At 26.1% G+C, this 15,851-nt stretch overlaps 3 protein-coding genes across 8 annotated transcripts in view; 2 read left to right on the top strand and 1 right to left on the bottom strand.

The window, feature by feature from the left end:
* Positions 1 to 1,991, top strand: part of Egfr (epidermal growth factor receptor) — a 143,454-nt gene extending 141,463 nt beyond the window's left edge. For all 6 annotated transcript variants that reach the window (XM_089077819.1, XM_089077823.1, XM_089077820.1 and 3 more), the window contains 3 exons: positions 142 to 547; positions 944 to 1,123; positions 1,359 to 1,991. In XM_089077819.1, the coding sequence (XP_088933945.1) occupies positions 142 to 547; positions 944 to 1,123; positions 1,359 to 1,666 (894 nt within the window). In that variant the 3' untranslated portion in view covers positions 1,667 to 1,991. The remainder of the gene's footprint in view (positions 1 to 141; positions 548 to 943; positions 1,124 to 1,358) is intronic.
* A 5,460-nt stretch (positions 1,992 to 7,451) lies between these two features.
* Positions 7,452 to 13,091, top strand: LOC105427055 (uncharacterized). The gene is made up of 8 exons (XM_089077831.1): positions 7,452 to 7,859; positions 8,836 to 9,002; positions 10,225 to 10,501; positions 10,949 to 11,110; positions 11,460 to 11,712; positions 11,965 to 12,079; positions 12,300 to 12,405; positions 12,617 to 13,091. Exons 2-8 carry the CDS (start codon positions 8,841 to 8,843, stop codon positions 12,841 to 12,843), a joined length of 1,302 nt encoding a protein of 433 aa, XP_088933957.1. The 5' UTR covers positions 7,452 to 7,859; positions 8,836 to 8,840; the 3' UTR covers positions 12,844 to 13,091.
* A 634-nt stretch (positions 13,092 to 13,725) lies between these two features.
* Positions 13,726 to 15,350, bottom strand: mRRF1 (mitochondrial ribosome recycling factor 1). Its single transcript, XM_011638594.3, has 2 exons — positions 14,399 to 15,350; positions 13,726 to 14,043 (listed from the first exon to the last, which is right to left on the bottom strand). The coding sequence occupies exons 1-2, from the start codon at positions 15,013 to 15,015 to the stop codon at positions 13,800 to 13,802; spliced, it is 861 nt and encodes a 286-aa protein (XP_011636896.2). The 5' UTR covers positions 15,016 to 15,350; the 3' UTR covers positions 13,726 to 13,799.
* Positions 15,351 to 15,851: the final 501 nt, after the last annotated feature.

The following is a 15,851-nucleotide window of genomic DNA, read 5'->3' on the forward strand; positions in this document are numbered from 1 at the left end:
ATTATATAAATTATGATAAAAAGCATATTCGTAATAATTTTATTAATGCAATTTTTTTATAATAATATATCTTTCCAAAAATAATTCTCTCTCTTTTTATAATTGTTTAACATTATATTGATTGTTAATGTGAATTTTCAGGATGAAAAAGAGATGATACGAAATCTCGCATCAGCGATGGATGGTCCCGAAGCTCTCGTGGACGCCGATGAGTATCTGCAACCTAAAACGCGAGCGCCGCTTCCCCCCACGATTTCTGCATCTAGCATTTCCGGTTCGCCACCGAATACACCGGTGAAGTTGTACTGGCCAAATAGCAAGCCACTTGCGGCTGATTCGCCTACGCCACAGAATCAACAAAATTGGGACAGAGAGCTTTTGAGGTATGGTGGAAATCATGGAAATGGAAACACGTCGCACGAAGCTGGCAATTCCGGTCAACATACGCATTACACGCATCCTAATGGTCATTGCGGACATGTCACAGGATCGGATAACTCAAATTCGAGATACTGTTCAGATCCATTAAAAATGGTCGGCGTTAGAGGTAAGTAAACGAAAATTTTTAACTATTAAATTTAAAGAAATCAAATAAAATAGTATTACGACCGAGCGATGATTCCTCATTGCCCCCCGAGTACGTATTGACCTACAAGAAGAAAATCATCTCTGTCGATGCGGTAGTGAACTTCGATCGCGAGAGAGCCTAGCCATTGCTAACATTATGCTTTTTATCAACGCTCTGAATAATCTTTCCTTCTTTCCCTTCTTTTATAAAATGGTCTTATTTTTTTCACGAGTAAGTGCGCGAATGAATCTGTGCGAGTGCCCGCCGCGAGCGCGACAATATTTCTGTGAAACTTGCAATAATGTTTAATATTAAATCAAGTTACATAAATATTATAGGATAAATTTATTTAATGAAACATCGCATAAATTTCAGATTGTGACGTGACGGATGATTGTTTCGATACAAAAGTGAATACCGCACATCAACAAGCTCAAGTAGGGAATTTAAAATTGGATTTGCCATTGGATGAAGATGATTACCTTATGCCATCACCACAACTGCCAGCTAATACGACACAATATATGGATCTTATTGGGGAATCTAAACCAATAGGTAAATAATAGAAGTAAAATGTTATATTATTTTAAATAATTTTATCTATATTATGTAACATTGAACATTAATACATTAAATTTTGTTTTTAAAAAGTCATATTTTATTTATTTGTTAGTATACATATGATTTCATAATTTCTAAGTAATTAATTTTTTATTTATTATTGAGTGTTATTTATTATATTTTTATATTTCTTTTTATAAAGTTAAACTTATTTTTATTTTATTTTTAGAATCCGAACCGAAACGGTTAAATAATGGTTTTCGGAAGTATCCAGATTTCCTAATGATTCAAGGAAAGACATCACTGGACAATCCGGAATACATAATGTCACAAGATGAGGGTCCACTTACGCCTCAAACTTTAGGTATTCCTACGCCGGATTTAGAAAAAGTTTTGACAAATGGCGCTTTTGGATCTCAAATTAGACAGCGAAGTTCCGAAGAAGAATCAGATCATGAATATTACAATGATTTTGATCGGTTGGAAAGAGAATTGCAGCCATTAAAACCTTTTAGGAAAAATGAAACTACGGTATGATTTCAGTAATGTAAAAAGAAGCTCAAGATTCTACGGGACCAAGAATAATCTTCGAAAAAGTGAATTTTAAAAAGAAGTGACAAAACTTTGGGACGTTTTATCATTGAAGTATCATTTGAACGCATCATAGTTACTCAATGTCTAAGGACAGAATTCATTGTACTTATAAAGGACACTTCGCTCAAGTGCCGTGTTTGATTGTGATTAGATATAAGCTAGAGACTCGTGCGTATTATGGGATATAAATAGAAATGGAAAAAATTATAATGACATACATGAAGGAGAGTCGCGCGATGGCGATACTCGCAAACAAGTAGTGCAAAAATATTCTTAACGTGCCATTTGTCGTGGCTTGTAAATAAAATAAATTACTTTTCGCGCTAGCTTCTCAAGGATAAGAAATATCCTAGGACTTATTTACAATGTCAATGTGTTATTTACAATATCGTCTTTGTTTAATAGTTTTTTGAGTCTACATTAAGCCAAATTTTAAGTCTTACAATTGCAAAACGAAATTCCTAATATTTAAGGCCATCACACACAAAATGCATAGAATATGCCATAAAATTATCTAGACCAATAAACATCCAGTATAAAGTCGCCATATTGATTTACATAATATGTTTATTGGTTCGGATGATGGTATGTTGTGCTTATATACCTATGTCACTTTTTGTGACGGGCTTTATATATATATATATATATATATATATATATATATATATATATATATATATATATATACATACACAGGGTGTCCGGCATCGATCATATCATCTCTCGTGTGTAGATAGAGCTGGTAAAACTGAGTAAAAAAGTCTTGTATCATTTTGCAATTTTCACGATAATTATCGAGTTATTAATTCTTAAAAATGACCGTATCAGCTCATCGGCAAATGCAAGCGAGCAGTAAAATATCCCCGCCCGGCGATCATCGTTGCTAGGCGCGCGAGGAATTGTTTTCTTTAATATACTGGTTATAGCTATTGCCTTGAAGTAAACAATTCCTCACGCACCTATCAATGATGATTGCCGGGCGGGAGTATCTTACCGCGCGCTTGCATTTGCCGGTGGGCCGGACTAATAGCGTGATTTTTAATAATTAATAATTCGATAATTATCGCGAAAATTGCAAAATGATAGAGAACTTTTCTATTTAGTTTTACCAACTCTACTTGCACACGAGAGATGATATAACCGATGCCGGACACCTGTATATATATATATATATATATATATATATATATAAAATTATTGAAAATGACATATAAGTGGCCTTACATTAGAAGGTTAAAAAAAATTTGTTTTACATTTATCTTTGAAAAAATAGTCTTATTATTAGGATTTATAAAACCTTTGAAATTAATGATCTATTGATTTATTGATATTATATTATATTGATCTTTATAAATTTTATAAGTTTAAATTAGCTTCGCTTTTAATCTTATAAAAGTATCTATTCTGAAAACTAATATTCATAATGACGATATTTATTCTTTGACAAATGTGGTTCTCGGATATTCGGAGCGGGTAACTCGAATTCTTTTCAATCTTGCGTGAAAACGTTGGAAAAAGTGGAGAGAGAGCGATGACGGAGAGCGAACAGATAACAAGCAAGCGCGAGTGTGTAATAAGAAGAGAAAAGGCATGGGGTGCAGAGTCTCGTCGTTCTCAATGGTAAACGGGGAAGATTACCAGATGAACTGGTCACGAAGGGTGGAAAGAGAATGAAAAGTTCGAAATAAAATGATAACGAATACACCCACGCGGCGGCGAGCTTGCCGATAGAAGCTGCTTCTGCTTATTACGTCACGCTGAACATAGTTATTAATTAGTTATATTCAAAGCATCGCACGAACGAGAACGAATACTGGAAGGATTGGCGTAGCTTCTCCTCGGATGAATTTGTTTTCCCGTCGCGGAAAGAAAGAAAGGAGGGTAACATGACGAAAGGGAGAACAGGAAAATATTTTGTACATAGAAACGAGGACAACCACATTTGTTATAAATCAATGTTTTCAGAGAATTAAATTTTAAAATCAGACATATTTATGAGTGCAAAATATCGAAGAATTAAGGCTGTATTATAACCGCTCGTAAATTTCAAAATAATTTATTGTTGTTAAAATTTTATCAATGCAAAAATGATTTCAGGTATTTTTGAGCGGAATACTTGAAATATAAAATCGCTCAAGTTTTATAAACTGTCAAACTATTTGTTTATTACAAATACAAAACAAATTTATTAATGGTACGTTAATAAATAACAAACTTCTTACGTTTTTTTATAACAAACGTAAAAAAGATGTATCATGAACTAAAAAGAAATATTTTTTATAAAAAAGTTAGTAAAAAAATCTAAATTAATTCTGAATTTAGAATACGATAATTTATATATATTCAAAATAACAATAATGTTTTCTTAATTTTATTATTTCTCAATTCGAACTCTTGTTGAAAATTTAATTAAAGCTTTTAATTAAAGCTTTTAAATATATTTTAGCATAGCATTTATGAAGTGTTCCGCTTAGAATAATAAAAGTTAAGCGGTTCCGCTACAAAAGCCAGCTTGCAACAACGTCCATAAATAAATCTGATTAATAATAGTTTTTGTTTTTTATCTACTTTATAATTGTGTATTACATTATGAGAAAAAAATCCAATTATCTACCGCTCAAATTATTAGACGTTAGGGCAACCGGGCAAAACATTTGTACGGTATACCGCTGACTGTGATACGAATTATTTTACTTTCTTCTGAGAACACTCAAATACCACAATGATAGCACCTTTCCCTTCTCGCAGTAAGCTACGACAGCGAAATTATATTGTCCTATTTTACTGCCGAGAATAAATTCGCTTCGTGTCGAGATTCGAGCTGATCACGATGCAGACGAATGCGACTCTACTTAAGAATTGAGAAGCAAAGAGACTTGAAGATGTTTTTTCCTTCCTCTTATGCCATTGTCTTTATAGTAGAAATCGGTAATATTGGTTTTAAAATGAAATGATGAATTATTTCGATTTTTATATACAAAACGCGACTTTGTACATAGTTTAACGGATAGCATAGTAAACGGAAGCTTTTACAGGCATAAAACGTGGAGAGTATTTGAATGAAATCAGTGATCATCGCCAAAATATAGCGATTTGTACGTAGCCGCACCAAGTAACAGTACGATAGGACGTGCCATGTTGTACAGAAAAAAAAGAAGAAAATACACGAAAGAACAAATTTTATGATACAAAATGGATCTTTGTTGTATTTAATAAATTTACGGGAACTCTGTTCTATGAGCCTTGCATTTGCTATAGACAAGCAGAAGCGTGCGCGAGATTGATGATCTGTTTTAGGAATAATATAAACCTTCACAATCAATTTTGTTCTCACAAGCAATACAACTAGTATCATCTTGTAATATGGATAAAAAAAAGATTACATATTATTATATATATAATATTTAAATATATTATATATACAATATATACAATATATATACAATATATTTTTCAGTTTGTTATATGATGACACTAATAATATCAATTTTCTAGCTTTAATATTTTTTTTATAATGTTATGAAGCAATCAAATCAAATTATTTCGAAAATTAAAGAAAAAAAATATATATTTAGATTCAAAATATTTATTCATCATTCTCTTTCTTCTTTCTAAATAATTATTTGCATATTACTCAGGATCATATTTTCTGATTGAAATAAAAACGAAAGTTTGCAATAAATGCTTCAATATGCGAAAGAATAAATCCGCATAGATTTTCAATCTCGCTACACACTGTGCAGTATCTTATATGTAATAATATAGCCAATACGTATTGTGTACATTGTATTAAGTGTTACTAATTATTATTAGTGTAACAGATTCTTTTTGTAATATATCATTCATCGATGTGTTACTTCCCGCACGAGGAAAGACACGTGATTTTCTTGAACGAACCAAGAAAATATCTGTCTTTCTATTTTCTTCATCCTCGCACGTTTGATTTCATATATAAAAGACCCTGCACATTTTATGATATATGAAAAAACTGGCTTTAGTCAAATTGGCTGAAATTGAAATATTTTAGTTTAGATGGTAATTAAAAATTTCCTCTGACAAAAAATCCAAAAATTAATAGTATAAAAGATACGATCATTTGAAGTAAATGTTATTAGAGTTTAATCCATTAAGACTCGGCTCTCTCACCGCGCGACATCGATTATATGACGTCAGAAGCGAGAAATGACAAAAAATTTCTTGCGTCGTGTAGTTTCATTTTGTACTTTTCTCTTAAAAACATGATATTTTCATATTCTTAAAACTTGTAAAAAATATTAGAAATATCTGTCTAATAGATAAAATATCTGTCTAATAGATTATAAAGTGTAAAATAATTCTTGAAATAATAGTCGCTGCTCAACTATCAAAAACAACTAGATTTAATAAACTAATAATTCTTATCGTATCGTACTTATCGTATCGTACTAATCGTATCGTACTATTCTTATCGTACTAATAATTCTTAATCGTTCTTTGTTTATGTAAAAAATTATTTATTTATAATAATTAGTTGCAAAATTAATTTTTGCAATGCTTTTGTATCAGAAATGTTTTTTTATGCTCCAGTTCTATTTTTAATAATTATTTTTTAGCTTTCTTCTTTTGCTGATCTAGATATAAGCTTTAATGGGTTAAACTCTAATAGCATTCATTTCAAACGATCGTATCTTTTATACTATTGATTTTTTGATTTTTTTATCAGAGAAAACTTTTAATCAGCACCATCTAAATTAAAATATATTTTACTTTCTGCCAATTTGACCGAAGCCACTTTTTTCAATGTTTATAAAATGTGCGGGATCCTTTGATTGCGATTGAACGTGTTAATTAGAAACTGTACAGTGTAATCGAACGTTATGTAATTTGCGAGGAGTTGCATTTGCCATTCGGTTGTGGACATAGAACTTATAAATCTTTATTGTATCATTATATCGTAAAAATTTATTGTAATAAAAAACAATCATTCTTATCATTTGTTTTTCCTTTTTGAATTTATGTAATTTTGCCTTGTATATATTACAAACGAGAACATTTTTGTCTTATATGGTATCTTGATGTATATACACAACAAGGAAAATTTATGCATGAAGAAAAGTGATTACATTTTTATCTAATGTCTTTCCTTAGTAAATTCCTTTCTAAGAATTCTATATGCATGCTTCATTCTAAGAACTCTATATGCATGCTTCATTTTTGTATCTGTGATGTATCTAAAAGATACAATCTCTAGATATCTATTCTCTAGATAATAACTCATATTTTATGCTCGTTTTTTACGTTCATATTGATTATATTTTTTAAAAAGGCGCATAATTAAATCGATTTTCATTGTTATTTCTTTTATAATGTTGATTAATTTTCTTATTATATTTTGTACTTCCTACAAGCTGATAATAATTCAGAATGATAATGAAAATAAATGTAAAGAAATGTAATATATGTGTAAATATATATTTACACTGATATTATAATCAATATAAATACATAACATTAAAAAAGCTTATTCAAATGTGTCTATCGAAATTGATATTTATTATAATATTCACATTTAATATTTCAATATTTACATGGGCATATCCAAAAGAAATATGGTTCACTCCCCCTCTTTAAAATTGTTTATGTCATATTTTATCTATATTTTTTCATGTAAAAAAATAAAAGCTATCATTTATAAAAGTCAATATTTTCCGTTTCAAAAAATTCAGGAATGAGAAGATATTCTAAGCTCTAAAATATCCAAAAAAGTAATTTATTAATGCAAGACATTACTGTTTTTGTAATAAAATTGATAACCCCCTCCCCTGAAAAAAAATTCTAAGTATACCCATGATCTATAGTATATTACTAAGATATGAAGAAGAAAGATCTTCAATGTGCTTGATAATTAATATGTGCACGGAACCATACGAAATTGTACGAAAAGACACGAGAATGTGCTTATATCAGTCACAAGTGAACGTCTATTACGACATCTGCAATTCCGACTTGTTCTTCAGTCAATCTTTTGCAATTGCATGACGCGGGTCATGTGTACCTAAGATATTTTTAAGTTTTTTCGTTTAAAGTTCTGTTTAAAGACATTTTTTTAATGTGATTAACGACGTACATATTATTCTATTTGAAGATTTAAATTTACGTAAGAAATTTTAATTTCTGTATATTGTGCACAGAAGAGAACATTTAATTATTTTAAAGTATACTATTTTTCTGAAATTTCCTACATTAAAGTGTATTTGCTGATTATGATGTGATGTACATACATTGTTGCTCAGTCAGTTTGCTTTTATCGATCTAATACGTTATCAGTAAAGTTCTTATACGTCATTGTTCTTATACTGAGAAAAAACAAGAGCATCAAATATGCAACAGCATCAAACAGTATATCATGCTCTTGTTTTAATAATCAAGATCTTCGTTTCATTAATAATGTCATTGAATTAACAAAATTATTTTTATTATTTTCAATTAGACTAATACTGTTAGTTCAATAGCATTTTTTTCTTTTTTCAGTGCAAGAGTAAATAATATAGATATAAAATTTATTCTGACAATCTATTTATATACATTTGTATGAAAAATGTTAAATTTTATAATTTAAATTATAATTAAATTATAATTATAATTAAATAATTATTTTAAATTATTTAATTTTTGATTATTTATAATTAAAAATATGAAATATTTGTTTATCTATATACAATTGTAAGTTTAAAAACTTATTAATAGAATAATAGAAATTAATAGAAATTTATGTACATAACTATATAAAATTTTATCAAAAAACTTTTGAAAAATTATTTTTTTTCATTATTATTGAAGTATAATATTATGCATTATGATATATAAAATTAATAAAATACATGTCAAATATTTTAATGTTTTACATTATTAATAAAATTTTTGAATATTTATTACATTAAAAATTATAATAAATATATCGTATTAAATAATAAGTAATTAAAAAATAAGAGAATTAAAGTTAATTCTATCTAAATCATAATTTCCAATCATTTTAATTATATATACATTTAGTTTGTAATTTAATAAAAGCTTATTCATATATTGTAAAATTTTTATAAAAATGAGATAACACAAATTATACAATTTGACAGTTAAGATGGACACTGTTCATGACCCATATTTGAGACACTTGTTTGATGGCGATCCGATATTCAATGTTTATAATCAAGAAGCTGTAAATTTATCAGTTGGAGCACCTGGTCCTGACTTATTAAAACATTGTGCAGAAGTACTGAATAAATCCACACAACACAGATTGGTAAAGATCAATTATATTTTAATATTATTACTATGTATTTGATGGGACGATATATTTAACCATTAAGTTCTTAAGTTTTCTATATTTTCCTAAATTTTTATCTTTAAAAATATATTATAATCATGATAATGTTTAAGAATAAGCTATGAATCATTCTTATTTTTAACTTTAGACTTTGTATGTACATATGTCCATTGTATTCATTACGTAAGTTGTATAAACAAGATGTGAATAATTAGTATAGATATGAATAATTATAATCTATGAAAAATGGAATCATTAAAATTAGAAGAAATTTATACATATTAATATTTTTATAAATCATATATAATTTTTACAAACATTTATAATATATTATTAATTAACTTTTATTAATTAAAGCAAAAGATGCTATTAAAGCTAGTGATTAGCCATTTATGAATACTTTAATAAAAAAAATCTCTGGTTTAAAAAAAATTATTATATAAAATTATATTATTACGACCGAGCGGTGATTTCCTTAACGACGCGATTGTTGTTTGATAATCTTAAAGAATGTAAGAGCTGCAAAGTAGCAGTGTTCGTTTTTGTTGTCCTTTCTGAGAGATTGTTAATAATAAAATTTTTCCGTTCCTTAAAGTGTCCTTGCTTATTTTACGAGTGAATGAATACGGAAGTGAGCGGGAGTGAATTGTGCACGGTTGCTACAATGTATAATATATAATATATAATTATTATATCGAGCGCGACAATATGTATAATTATTATATAAAATTCTTAAATATTATTTCATATTAAAATTAAACTGTAATAATATTTAAATAATTTAAAGTTAAATAAAATACAAAAGCAGTATAAGTTAAATTGATGTTTAATGATAAAATATAAGTAAAATATAAGTAACATGTAAGTAAAATGTAATAATATAAGTATAATGTAATAATATACTTATACGTGTACAAATATTGTCATGAACTTTATCAACAAGCATTTAAAATCCTAAGCTTAGCTCATATATTTCTTCTAAATTATATTTGATTTGCAATTTATTTGAATTATCTTTTAAATTATTATTTTATTTTTATATATTTTTTTTTATATATTTTAAGTAATGAAACAAATCAATATTACGCTGCCTGTATTTATAGAATGTTTCGCGAGCGATTTCAGGAATCCCGAAACATATATACATATATTGATGGTTTAAAATTAATCATATTGATGAAATTAAACATTGCTTTAGAAAGAAGAAGAAAAGGAAGGAAAATATTATCTCTTTCAATATGGCATCACAGCGGGGCTTTGGGAATGTCGCGATGAATTGGCAAAGTTCTTGAGCAAACGATATGGCAGTTCTGTAATGAGAGAAAATTTGATATTAACCTGCGGAGCATCACACGGTCTTCAATTATTGTTGAATACCATACTCTCACCAAATGGTATTATCTTTGTGGAGAAAGTTACTTATATGATTGCTCTCGAAGCTTTTAAACAATTTCCTTTAATAAAAATTGTTACAGGTAAACTGTGCTTTATTGATTAGATATTCGTAAAACAAATAATATTTAAGTTAATTTTAATATTTAAGTTAATTTTTTAGATTTTAATGAGTATTTATTTCAAAATTAATATCTATTTCTATTAACGTAGATTAACTTTAATCTCAATGTTATTCTTTATTTTTTTTATTGTAAGAAGGAAAAAAAGACAATAAGTAAATCAAGATCAAAATTAATAGACATTGGTAGAAATGACATAAGTCTATTAAATTTATAAAAAAAATATGAAATATAATTTACATAATATGAATATATAATATTTATAAATTAAAATAAAAATATAATACACGAAATGTATATATAATAACCATAAACAATATATCTTTTTAGTATTAGATACTTTAGAAAACTAAAGAAAATTATATAAAGATATGTTAAGTCTGTTATTATTGTTTTTATTTTATATAGTACCGATGAAGGATGACACAGTAGATTTGGATGCATTTGAAACAATAATAATTAAAGAAAAGTCCAAAGGCAACTTTTTTCTGAATGATCAAAAAATATTCTGGGCAATGTTTTATACGATACCAATTTTTCATAATCCAACTGGAATGACATTGTCGCCTGGTAATTTAATTATTATAGTCTTACTACAGTAAGATCTTATGAAATTATATAAATCTAATAAATAATAAAAAAATATAAATTATATTAAATATATAATTATATATTTATATTACATTATACTTATGTAACATTATTACGACTATATAATCCACTATATTATTTTGTAATAGAAAAATTTGCGATTTAATTATGTATTCTTTTTAATTATTACAAAAGTTTTATTCTTTTAAAATATTAAAAATTAGTAAATCTAAAATATATAAATACATGAAATATATAAAAAGATCTTGCATATTCTTCTTGATGTATTAATAATGCAATTTAGTTTATTTACTTGATTTTTCGACAGATCAGTGTAAACGTTTAGTGAAAATTGCACGAAATAATTCCATAGTAATAGCCTGCGATGATGTGTATAATTTGCTTTATTATGGACAAGGATTTCCGCCAAGTCGATTATTTTCATATGATGATCCGAAAGATTCAGACTATAAAGGAGGAAACATTGTATCAAACTGCTCATTTTCTAAAATCTTTTCACCAGCGATTCGTTTTGGATGGATTGAATGCAGTCCTCGTATTGTGAATGTTGTGAGGACATCGTAAGAAATCTTGCCTTTCTCTTAAAAAAATAATTATTCTTAAAGACAAATATGTATTATATAAAATCATTTATTATATTAAATTAATTTTACAATTTATATAAATCATTTAATTAAAATTGTTGTTAATTATTGTTTTATATGCATATATTATTTATAATACATGAATATGAATATCGCATTCAAAACTTTGTGACTGATTATTATAATTTTTGTTGTATATATTTAATAATATATTTTTAAACTTTTCAGAGGCATAATGTGCAGCGGTGGAGGAGTTAATCATTATGTTTCTGGAGTAATCGCAAGTATGCTTCATGAGAATCTCGAGGATCAGTATCTTGATAAAATCATAAAGATCTATAAGGTGTGTTATATCAGCTCTATATCAATAAATATTTTTATTAATATTAATATTTCGAAAAAATACATCATTTATATATGATAAGCAAAATCTTCAACTACGAAAATAGAATATGTATACGCTTTCATAAATTAAAAAAATTTCATAATTATTTTAATATAAAGTTCTATTATATTTTTATTTGTTGTAAAAGTTAAAAATTGAGCAATTAAAATCAATTTAGGAACGATTAAATGCACTTTGTACAACTTTGGACCGATTTCTGCCAAACTGTTGTTCATATCAACGACCAGAAGGTGGTTATTTTGTTTGGATTCATCTTCCCTCAGGTATAAGAAATTTCTTTTTTATGTAATGTAACTATATAGTTACTCATCAAATATTCCAAATAATTATAAAACAAAATAAATTCTAACATAACATTGTAGTTTTCATATTGATATATATATATATATATATGTTTTAATTATATTTTAATTATATTATATACATATATTAATTTATTTTTCATTTTTCATAAAATTATATGTTTCTTTAAAGATTTGGATGCTACAAAATTTATCAAATGGTGTCAAAAAGAATACAAAGTATCAGCGATACCAGGTGCTCGATTTTCATATACAGGTGAAGCAAAAAATTTTTTACGTATAAGTATAGGCTTTCACACAAAAGAAGTTTTAAAGACTGCGACGCAAACTTTATGCAAGGCACTTTTAACATATATTAGACAACAAGGTGATTGTATAAAAGATACAGCTCTTGCTTGATTATAAGAGTGATTAGTTTTCTAACTGAATCAATGCTTAAAAACAGACCAAGAAATATACAAGATATATTATTCAGATACTATATTTAGAGATTCAGATACTATATTATTTAGATACTATAAACAAGATAAAAAAAGTATTATATATAAATAAATATTTTATACATATGTATAATAAAATCTATAAATACATATGTATAATAAAGACTACGAGAAAATGTATGTATAATAAAGAGTATGTATAATGTATATATATTTTAAGATTTTTGTATAAAATTTATATTTTAGACAGTACCTAAACAATTATAACTATAGATAGAAATTTTAAGTGTATTATATAAAATATTAAATATTATCAGTTGTAAATTGAAAATCTGCTACAAAATTCTTAACAATTTCAAATATTCGTAAGGAGTGTTTTAAAATTATTATTAAAAAATATTGTACAATAAATTGTAAAGTTTAATTTAAGGTTTATGACATTTATATTATTATTATTCAAATACTATTCAAATTATATAATCAGAAAATAGATTGCAACAATTCTAACATGCATTAAATATCACCAAAATTTAAATTTTGTGATATACATTTTTATATTATGAAGATATGAAAAAAACTTGTATTATGTTAATAATTCAAGAGGACATTATTATACAACAAAGTAAAAATACATTTCAATAAACTTTATTTTTTTAATCAGAATTTCTTAAAATCCTTGTAGTATTCAAATTTTTATAATAATTCTAGCATTTTAAATATTCTAATTATATAATTTGTTATAAAAAACATAATACATGTACATTTATTAAAATAGAAAAGAAAAATATAACAATGAATGTATGTATATATACATATATATATATTTGTATATTTTTATTACATATATGTATACAAAAATTATAGCAGAATAACAATTCCAAATTTAAAATTGCAAATTATTGAAATGAGAACAATTTATTCAGAATCACCTAATAATTCTTTTTGTTTGATTTTCAATATTTGTTCAGCATTAGCTATATATTGATGACTAAGAATATCTATGTAACTTTCCAGTCTAAATACTAGATCTTTAGCTAGATTTTCCTTTTGCTTTACCATTTTAATTTGTTTATTGCGTATTTGTCTAACATTGTCACAACATTTCACATAGAAACTCTTTGCATTTTTAGATAAATTTTCTCTGTGTTCTTTTGTTATTCTGTAATATAAAAAAATATATAAATATTTTTACATCAATCTGAATAAGAATAATAATTGTTTTATTTAATATTTCTATATTATTTTATTTTAAATAATATAAATAAATAATATAAAAATCAATATATTTCTTTATTTACAGAATTAAATAAAAATAGGCTTAAAAGCTTATATAAAAGTAGAAGAAATAAAAATTTTTATATAAATACAGCTAATAATACTCTATACTAAAAAAAGTACACCAGTATTAAAAAAATTTATTTTAAATTTAAGAAAATATATAAAATTATTAGTATGAAAATTATTAGTATTCAATAACAAGATTATAATATTCTCTCTTACAATTAAAAACTTACTTAGGAATAGGTATATAAATTGTAGTTCCATCTTGTTGTGGATTTAATTTCATTTGATTTTTCATAAGACTTTTCAAAATATCTGGAATAGCTTGTGGAAAAGTAGATACATTCAGCACTATAAGTTTTGGCTTGCGATTAATCTCTGCAAGCTCTTGCAACGTATAATCTTTGCCTTCAAACCTTACAGGTAACATCTCAATAGCACCTACACTTGTTCGTAGTGACAAATGCTGAGTAAAGTTATCTTTTAAATTTTCAATTGCCTTGTCGAATTGAGATGTTAATTTATTAACATCAACAACTTGTTCAAACTCATTATAATCAATATGCTGTGTTTTTTGTTTCTTTTCGCCACGGTTTTTACTTTTTGCCAATATAGAAGTTAGAATAGAAATGTTTCTTCCTTTATCCACTTTGACACAATCGCAAAGTGAAAGATTTAAGATATCACAACGCCGGATGATTTGTAAAGATCTTTGTTGGTTCTTAAAACAATATATTCCTTTATCTGATATATAATGCATAGACTTTTTCATTAATTGTAATGTTGAAATCACTGCATAATTTCTTAATTGAATGTTGACACAGAAACGTATGCCTATTAGGCTTCTCATTTTTTTTATTATCACAAAATATCAATATAATTACAATATGGTAATCGTTAGATTAAAACATATGAAATACATTCAAATAATTTATTTAGTAGTATCTGCTAGTTCTGTTTTCGAATAATATGAACAATTATAATTAGTATAACTTTCTGCCTACATATATGATATATTGTTTGACCTAACCTTAACATATGATCTCGAAATACAAAAATTAAATCGAGTTTTTTATCTGAATCTACGAACACAATTTTTACATTTAATTTTCAATAAAATTAATAATACAATCGTTTATAAATGTTTGCATTCTATAAAATTAATATTTATTAGTTATATTGAAAACAACCATGGATTTGTAGACAAGCATTGCAATTGGTGCTTTCATTTAAAGGGCAATTCTCAGTAAAATTGTCCAATCTAAATTTATTTAATCTTTAAGAATTGCAATCTTCTGCTATTTATAATCTGCTAATGAATAATTGCCTTTTACTTTTGTAAATAAAGTGTGAATGTTTTTCACGTATTTTTAATAAAACGTTTAGTATTAATCATGATTATCAGTTTCATGTAAATAAAATATTAGCTTTTTCACACAAATAAAATTTGATATTACACAATGTTGTATGTAAGAATTATTATTTCATGTATTTCACTGCATTTCTTGTGACTTTATTTTATTTGAATTAATTTATCGAATACTGCCTTTACTTTATATTAATTATTATATTAATATTCTACTTAGGCTGCGTTTACTGCCACTGAAAATATATAATTCAAGTCACGTATATTATAGATTTTCAGTACTGGCAGTGAATTTCGAAATGCAGCCTTTATATTTTAGA

Source organism: Pogonomyrmex barbatus, unplaced genomic scaffold (assembly GCF_055798465.1).
Source record: "Pogonomyrmex barbatus isolate J1 unplaced genomic scaffold, ASM5579846v1 scaffold20, whole genome shotgun sequence".
NCBI classification, from domain to species: Eukaryota; Metazoa; Arthropoda; class Insecta; order Hymenoptera; family Formicidae; genus Pogonomyrmex; species Pogonomyrmex barbatus.

Bases quoted from the DNA above. Each gene is read 5' to 3' on its own strand.
- mRRF1 (XM_011638594.3), bottom strand. From the start codon at position 15,015: ATGAGAAGCCTAATAGGCATACGTTTCTGTGTCAACATTCAATTAAGA. The intron at 14,044-14,398 runs GTAAGTTTTTAA...TTTATATTACAG, and splicing joins ATTTATATACCTATTCCTAA to AATAACAAAAGAACACAGAG.
- LOC105427055 (XM_089077831.1), top strand. From the start codon at position 8,841: ATGGACACTGTTCATGACCCATATTTGAGACACTTGTTTGATGGCGAT. The intron at 11,713-11,964 runs GTAAGAAATCTT...TAAACTTTTCAG, and splicing joins GTGAATGTTGTGAGGACATC to AGGCATAATGTGCAGCGGTG. The intron at 12,406-12,616 runs GTATAAGAAATT...GTTTCTTTAAAG, and splicing joins TTGGATTCATCTTCCCTCAG to ATTTGGATGCTACAAAATTT.